Source organism: Octopus bimaculoides, chromosome 10, assembly GCF_001194135.2.
Source record: "Octopus bimaculoides isolate UCB-OBI-ISO-001 chromosome 10, ASM119413v2, whole genome shotgun sequence".
NCBI classification, from domain to species: Eukaryota; Metazoa; Mollusca; class Cephalopoda; order Octopoda; family Octopodidae; genus Octopus; species Octopus bimaculoides.
Genome location: NC_068990.1, coordinates 28,798 through 36,779, shown reverse-complemented (window position 1 = coordinate 36,779; position 7,982 = coordinate 28,798). Strand labels below are relative to the sequence as shown.

General features: G+C 42.9%; 1 protein-coding gene across 2 annotated transcripts in view; it reads left to right on the top strand.

Annotated features, from left to right (window-relative positions):
• LOC106872691 (uncharacterized) overlaps nucleotides 1-7,982 on the top strand; it is a 64,736-nt gene that overhangs the window by 50,021 nt on the left and 6,733 nt on the right. The window contains exon 9 of one of the 2 annotated variants that reach the window (XM_014919768.2): nucleotides 3,205-3,339. The exons of the other annotated variant lie outside the window; for it this stretch is intronic. Coding sequence (XP_014775254.2) covers nucleotides 3,205-3,339 — 135 coding nt within the window. The remainder of the gene's footprint in view (nucleotides 1-3,204; nucleotides 3,340-7,982) is intronic. 2 annotated transcript variants of the gene reach the window in all.

Here is a 7,982-nt window from a genome sequence, read left to right as displayed (position 1 = left end):
ATGACCCTCTCCATGACTTTCATTACCTGATCCAATAACTTGATGCCTCTGTAGTTATTTGTATCTAAAGCGTCACCTTTACCTTTGTAACAGTTGACTATGGTGCTGCTACACCACTCATTGGGTATGACTCCTTCATGTATCACCTGATTGACTATACAGGTGACTAGACTATAGCCAACATCGCCAGATATTTTGAGCATCTCTGTGGTGAGTCCTGATAGGCTGGGGGCCTTCCCTGACTTCATACTCTTAATTGCTTTATCTACTAAGGTACTGTCAATTTGGATAGCTGGTCCCTTTGTTGGGTCGACATTCAGCAGACTCTCTTTCTCCCACTGATTCTCTTCATTTAGCAACCTTTCATAGTGGCGTCTCCAAGTCTCTCTCCTTGCAGCCTCATTAAATGCAAGTGAACCATCATCCATGCAGACACGTTTCTCTCCTATTCTTTCTCACGATTCTCTCTCACACACTGTCTTGCAACACGAAACACCTCAAGTCTTTGGTTCTCACGATACAGAACATTGGCAAATTTTTTCTTATCTGCTTCCCTTCTGGCCAAATAAACCTGTCTCCTAGCTTCCCTTCTGGCAGTCTGATACAGTTCTCTGCTACCACCATTCTTCCAGTCCTTTCATGCCTGTTTCTTTTCCCTAATGGCCCTGTCAACTACATTGTTCCACTACCATGTTACCTTGGGTCGAGAAGGGACTTTACACCATCCACAGACCTGGTCAGTAGCCCTCAGCAGGTTTTCCTGTAGAAACCCCCAGTTGTCTTCCACATCATGTGATGTTATATCCCCCTCTATTTCGTCAAAAGCTTCGAGTAATACGTCTCTAAATCTCTGTCCATTCACAGGATCCTTAAGCTTCCAGACACTTCTTCTCCATGCTGGTCAACTTCTGGGTATCCACTTAGCCTTGATCCTGAAGTCGCTAACTACTAACCTATGTTGTGGGGTGCATTCTTCTCCTGGGAAGGTTTTAGCATTTATAAGTAGCCATCTTTCCCATTTGCTGGTGAGGATGTAGTCAATTTGACAAGTGTGTCTACCAGATCGGTAAGTGAATAGGTGACTGGCAGGTTTCCTGAAGTTAGTATTGCAAACCACAAGATCATTTGCATTGCAGAACTCCAGCAGCCTGGTTCCCTCCTCATTGCAGGAACCAAAACCATAGCCTCCATGTATGCCATGGAAGCCCCCATTGAAGTCACCAGTCACAAAGAGAAGGTCCCTGTCATTTGTCGATGAGGGTGTCATAAAATCATTTTTTCTGTTCATCAGGTAGCCCTGGCTGAGGGGCACAGGCCGAGATAATGGTTGCTAACCCATGTTGCAACACTAATCTAATCTTAAGTATTCTATCACAGACTCTGACTTCCTCGATTACCTTATCCACTCATTTCTCTGCAAGAAGTATACCCACGCCCCCGACCCCGTCAGTGTTCCCTGCCCAGAAAATATTGTACCTGTGTTCTTTGCCTGTGAGGAACCTCGCGGAACCTGCTCTCCACCTTACTTCTTGGATGCAGCACAAATCTACACGTCTCCATTCAAGCAACTCAACAATCTCACCAGACCTACCTTTCAGTGTGCCAACCCTGAGGGTGTGGAAAGTGTGGGCCCATGAGACCCTGGGATGGGGGACAGCAGCATCATGTACCTGAAAAGAAAGCTCGCATTTGGCAGAACTCATGAACATACAATAGCTTTCAACCTGCATACACTACGCCATAATTTTTATGCGCTATATAATCATTATATTACATAGGAGATAAACCCTAAGTAGGGATGGGGGAGCATTAAGCCTTTAGAAGTGTTCATGGGAGAGACATCTGATAGAGATCAGAGGATAGAAACTTCGGGTACAAGTGGTGGGGGTGGGAAGGGAGGGCACACCATGAGACAGCAAAAACTCAGGCTGCCGGTGTGACAGAATATAATTGTTTTGAATTAATCATAGCTTATCTTGTAGCTTTGAGATTTCACTGATGTGATTGTTTATTCTAAAAATGACATTGTAGAGTAGGTGTGAGAAGCTGGACCTGACCAGTTTGAGCATAAAACAAGTAGTATATTTGGACCTGATATGGCTAGCTTAACTACTAATGAGTTAATCCTTTAGTCCTTCATTCTCTCACTTCTTTTGTCCCTCAGTCTTTTACTACTGGTTTCTTGTTTATTTCCCACCTGTTTATTGAAGTGTTGTGCTGCGGACTCAGAGAGATTATCCCTTCTTAAAAGTGGAACTTATCTTCTTGATTACTTCTCTACCATGCAGACTCAACGTGGTCAAATGATTATTTTCAACTTTTACTCTGTTTTTTAACTCTCAAGTCAGAATGGAAGGGTAGCACATATGCATTTTCAGCTGTAAACACGTCTAACAACAGCCTGAAACATGACTGCAACACCAGCCTAATATCAATCACTCTTCTACTGACTTGATAAGAGCACACATATACACAATGGAATAATGGAAGTATCAATAACCGCATTATCACTGAATATTGTGTTGGGATGCACAGCACCAACAATAAATGTAGCAGAATGGCAGCTGTTGTGCTGTGCCCATATACACCTTACTGCCAGACATATAAGAACAAGGTGAACATGGCAGAGTGTAGAATACAGTCCTCCACTAAGTGGAGGACTGTTATGTCTTTAGCAAAGGATCCATGGCTCACAATGAGTCAGTGGACTCACTAGTAACATATCACAGATTTATACAGTCAGAGTTAACTTAATATTACACAACACTACTACCAACAGCTATCATACAGAGATATAAAAAAGAATTAATCTGCCAGGGCTGCTGCGCAGTAGCCTACATTAGCACATAATGTGATCTTCAGTTAGATGGAGTCTGCATATATCTGGAGCACTGGACCTGAGGATTGCTCTTACTCATTCACCCAACTCTCTGCTTGTTACTGGCCTGGTTCATCAAGACTAACCTGCAGCTATATAACAACATTAACAACTTTTTTCTCCATCTTTTCTTTTCTCAGACCCTTACTTTCCTCTGTCAAGTCTATCAGTAAAAGAGACTATTATCATTTCACTTTGAATCTTTCAGTTCACAATTAGGCATTGTTAAAGCTGAAATATTGGATTAACTGAAACATTTTTTCTCTTCATTCTGCATTGTTATGCGGCTCTCATGCCTTTCCCATTCTTTAACTGAAATGTTTCAGTTACTTCAGACGAAGGCAAGAGTGTCAGCGAGTCTTCGACAGAGGTTATCACTAGTAGTGCTCAGCCAACCATTATCCAGATTCCAGAGAACTTTTTACCAATGTTTTTACCAAAGAAAGATCCAATCAAAATCGGTAATTATTGCATCATACATTTTTGGGCTCAATACCCAATATTTTACATACTTTATAATTTTTTAAGGGTGAACTGTTTTAGAAAAAGCATATTGAACCAGCAACAAAGGTTCAATTCCTACCCACTGCTATTTCACTTACTCTTCTAATTCCTTTGGAAAGGCATGAATGCCACAACTTCCAAAGTTAATAGAGATGTATTATATATATAATATAAAATAACGAAGGTGGCCAGATGCAATATAAAGCCAAAAAGGAAAAATGCAACTGTCACTAATAGTGACTGAGAGTGCAGGGTAGCACCTACTTTGCTAGAAACAAGAGTCAAAGACCCTTATAGCCACAAAAATAATTTTTGACTTTTGTTTCTAGCAATGTAGGTGCTACCCTGCACCCTCAGTCACTATATATATATATATATATATATATATATATAGTGGGGGTGCTGAGAAGAAGCATGATATGTGTAGATGTGTGTATGTATTTGTATGTACATGTTTGTATGTGTACATTATTGTGCCTCCTACACATTGTGTACTTGTCTGCATCCCCCCCATCTTCCTAATGTCCATTTCATCTCCTCTCCCTACGATCCATCTCCCCATTGCACCACCATCCCCTCCCAAATTTATCGATTTCCCATTGCTCATCAGTTGTCCCCTGTTTCTCCTCTATTTGCTCTAATATTCTGTCAGTGTCATTAAAGTAAGCAGTGCCTGATAAAGGTACGTTATTTCACATCACATTGCCCCAGTTCACTTAGATGTAGAAATGAGTTGTGATGTCACTGGTGCCAAGCTGTATCGGCCTTCGTCATTTCACATCAGTGGCATGGAGCACGGAAGCTGGTTTGCATGGATGACTGCTGGTCTTTCATAAACAACCTTGCTCAGACTTACGCCTCAGAGGGCAACTTTCTGGGTGACTGAAGGGTGTCTTTATGCTTTACCCTGCCTGATAATCCATAGCATCACCCCTTCTGTTCTGCTAGTCATCTCTCCCTCTTCCACAAGCCACTCTCTTGTGACATGACTCTCTTCCTCCTGTAACCTACCCTTATCCTTCCTGATTTCTCTGTTGTCTCTTTCACTTCCACTCACTTTCTTGGATGTTATCTTTTGCATAGAAACACATCCTAGATTATAACGAGGACTCTCTAGCCAATCTGTTACAAGTTAACCTCACTAGTGCTGGTACTATGATAAAATGCAAATAGTATACTGTTCTGATTGAGTGGAGACAACATAAGATTGCAAGCAACTTTTAGTCTTGTTGAGGTCACGACACTCTCTCTCTAGTGCTGGTGCCAGGATGAAGTGCATTCAGTATACTTTGCAATGTGGTTGGTGGTAAGAATGGCATTGAGCTGTAGATACCAAAACTGAAAACAAAGCACATGAGTGATATATGGTCTTGTGACCATCTACAAGGGAAATCATTCTGTGCATTCTTTGTTTTTGATTTTTGTCGATTACGCAGTATAGTAGGGTCAGTTGGGCACCATCTATGAGGAAAACAGCACCATGACACAATTTACTCTGCCAGAAATTTGGAAACAACATGCTGTACTGCTTGGCATTTGCACTGGAAGCTCCCATACAAATATTTCAGAGTGTTTGGGTGTCAATCTGAGGATGGTGCAGAGGATTTGGAAAGAGTTCATCATCATCATCATCGTTTAACATCCGCTTTCCATGCTAGCATGGGTTGGACGATTTGACTGAGGACTGGTGAACCAGATGGCTGCACCAGGCTCCAATCTGATCTGGCAGAGTTTCTACAGGTGGATGCCCTTCCTAACGACAACTACTCCGAGAGTGTAGTGGGTGCTTTTACGTGCCACCGGCTTGAGGGCCAGTCAGGCAGTACTGGCAACAGCCACACTCAAATGGTGTTTTTTACATGCTACCTGCACAGGAGCCAGTCCAGGGGCAGTGGCAACGACCTCGCTCGAATGTTTTGTTCATGTGTCACCGGTACAAGTGTCAGTAAGGTGATGCTGGTAACGAACATGCTCAAATGGTGCTTTTTACATGCCACCAGCATGGAAGCTGGACAGTTGCTCTGGCAATAATCATGCTCGGATGGTGCTGTTAGTGCTCCACTCGCATGGGTGCCAGTCATCATATTTGGTTCAATTTTGATTTCAATTTCAATTGCCTCAACAGGTCTTCGCAAGCAGAGTTTAGTGTCCAAATAAGGAAAGGTATGTATAAATGGGCTGGCTACACCCCTAGTAAAAGCCACGGGTTATGGTCTCACTTGTCTTGCTGGGTCTTCTCACAAACAGCATATTTCCAAAGGTCTCGGTCACTAGTCATTGCCTAGGTAAGGCCTAATGTTTGAAGGTCGTGCTTCACCACCTGATCCCAGGTCTTCCTGGGCCTACCTCTTCCACGGGTTCCCTCAACTGTTAGGGTGTGGCACTTTTTCACATAGCTATCCTCATCCATCCTCACCACATGTCCATACCAGCGCAATCATCTCTCTTGCACACCACAACTGATGCTTCTTAGGTTCAACTTTTCTCTCGAGGTACTTACACTCTGTTGAGTATGTGCACTGACATTGCATATTCATCGTAGCATACTGGCTTCATTCCTTGTGAGATTACGCATGTCCTCAGCAGTCACGGCCCATGTTTCACTGCCATGTAGCATGGTTGTACGGAGACATGTGTCATACAGTCTGCCTTTTACGCAGAGCAAGAGGCCCTTTGTCACCAGCAGAGGTAAGAGCTCTCTGAACTTTGCCGAGGCTATTCTTATTGTAGCAGCTACTCTTTTAGTGCACCCTCCCCCGCTACTGACTTGGTCACCTAGTTAACAGAAGCTATCTTCTCCCTGGAATGTGGCAGAAGTTGTTCTCAGCACATTTTCAGTGTTTATTGCTCCTGAGCATCTGCCACATACAAAAACTATCTTCCTAGTTAGCCTTCCTTTGATATTGCTGCACCACTTATATGTCCATAGCTTACACTGGGTACATCTTATAGAGTTTCTACCTACGCCTTTTCTATAGATCGAGCAGTGCCATCTACCTGAAGGGATTTGTGGTTTGTCTACCTTCCTACTTATTAGGATTTTGGTTTTTGCTAGGTTGACTCTAAGGCCCTTCGATTCTAAACCTTGCTTCCACACCTGGAACTTCTCCTCTAGTTCTGATAGGGACTCAGCAATTAGAGCAAGGTCATCAGCATAGTGGAACTCCCAGGGGCATCCTGTCTTGAATTCCTCTGTTATTGCCTTGAGGACTATGATAAATAAGTGGGGGCTGAGGACTGTTCCTTGGTGGACCCTACCCCTACTTCTACCCGGAATTCTTCACTGTACTCATTGCCAACCCTCACCTTACTGACAGCATCCCTGTACATGGCTCACACAGCTCTCACTAACCATTCATCTATCCCTAGTTTCCTCATAAGCCACCAGATAAGGGATCAGGGGACCCTGTCAAAGGCTTTCTCCATGTCAACGAAAGCCAGGTACAGAGGTTTATCTTTGGCTAGGTATTTCTCCTGCAGCTGTCTTACCAGAAACGTAGCATCAGTGCTGTCTTAACAGAAATATAGCATGAGCACCAGAAATGAGTCTAATGGAGATTACGAAGGTATGGCAGTTTGGAAAACTTTCTGTGATTGTTCTGATAAGAAAAGAACTCCTGAATTTGTTGGTGAGCTCTAGGCCATAATTTACAATGATCCCTCCAAGTCAATCAGGTCCATTGCCAGGGACATGGGAGCGTTTGAGTTTCTTATCAGGCAGGTAGTGCATGAAAACATTTGGTATTCCTCATACAAGAAGAGAAAGGGCCAGTTTTTATCCCAAACTATCAAGGACAAGAAAACAAATTGTGCTACGAAGCTTTTGAACAAACTCAATCATCTCTTTAACTGAACATGCTTTAGTTTTTCACATATGAGAAAAATTTCTGCCAGGATCAGATGGTGAGCACACATAACAACCATTGGCTTGCCGTGTCCCCAAAACATGTACTGAGAGTGATAAAAGATCAAACAACCAGTCCACATCAGGGTGTTTGGAGGGATCACTAGTGATTTCGATGTTATGCCTTGATTCGTCTTCCCACATGGCATCAGACTCAACACAGAGGCCTACATCAAGTGCCTGGAGGTGGTAGTGCTGCACTGGATCAAGAGAGTGGCTGCTGGAAGACCCAATGTCTAGCAACAGGACTCTGCACCATGCCACACAAGCAGGGGAATCGAGTCATGGCTGTCAGACAATTCCTGCAACCACACCACCCCTGACATTTGGCCACTTAACTCCCCAGATTGCAACCCCCTTGATCATTATGTTTGGGGTGCAGTTGAGTGAGAGACCAACAAACCTATTTGAACACCAAAGATGAACTGAAGGCAAGGGTTATGGCAGCATTCACCAACTTAACCAAGGAGACCACCTAGAAGAGTTGCAGGAAATTCCGAAGTCGTCTGGAGGCTATGGTTGAAGCTAATAGTGATTTTATTGAATAAATTTACTCTTTAGTATTTCAAAATATTTTAATGTAATTTTGGTAAATATATCTGTTAAAATGAGATGTCAGTGTTATTTTCATTTTTGCATAATTTAGACAACAGTTTATCCACCGCACCCTATATATATATATATATATATATATAT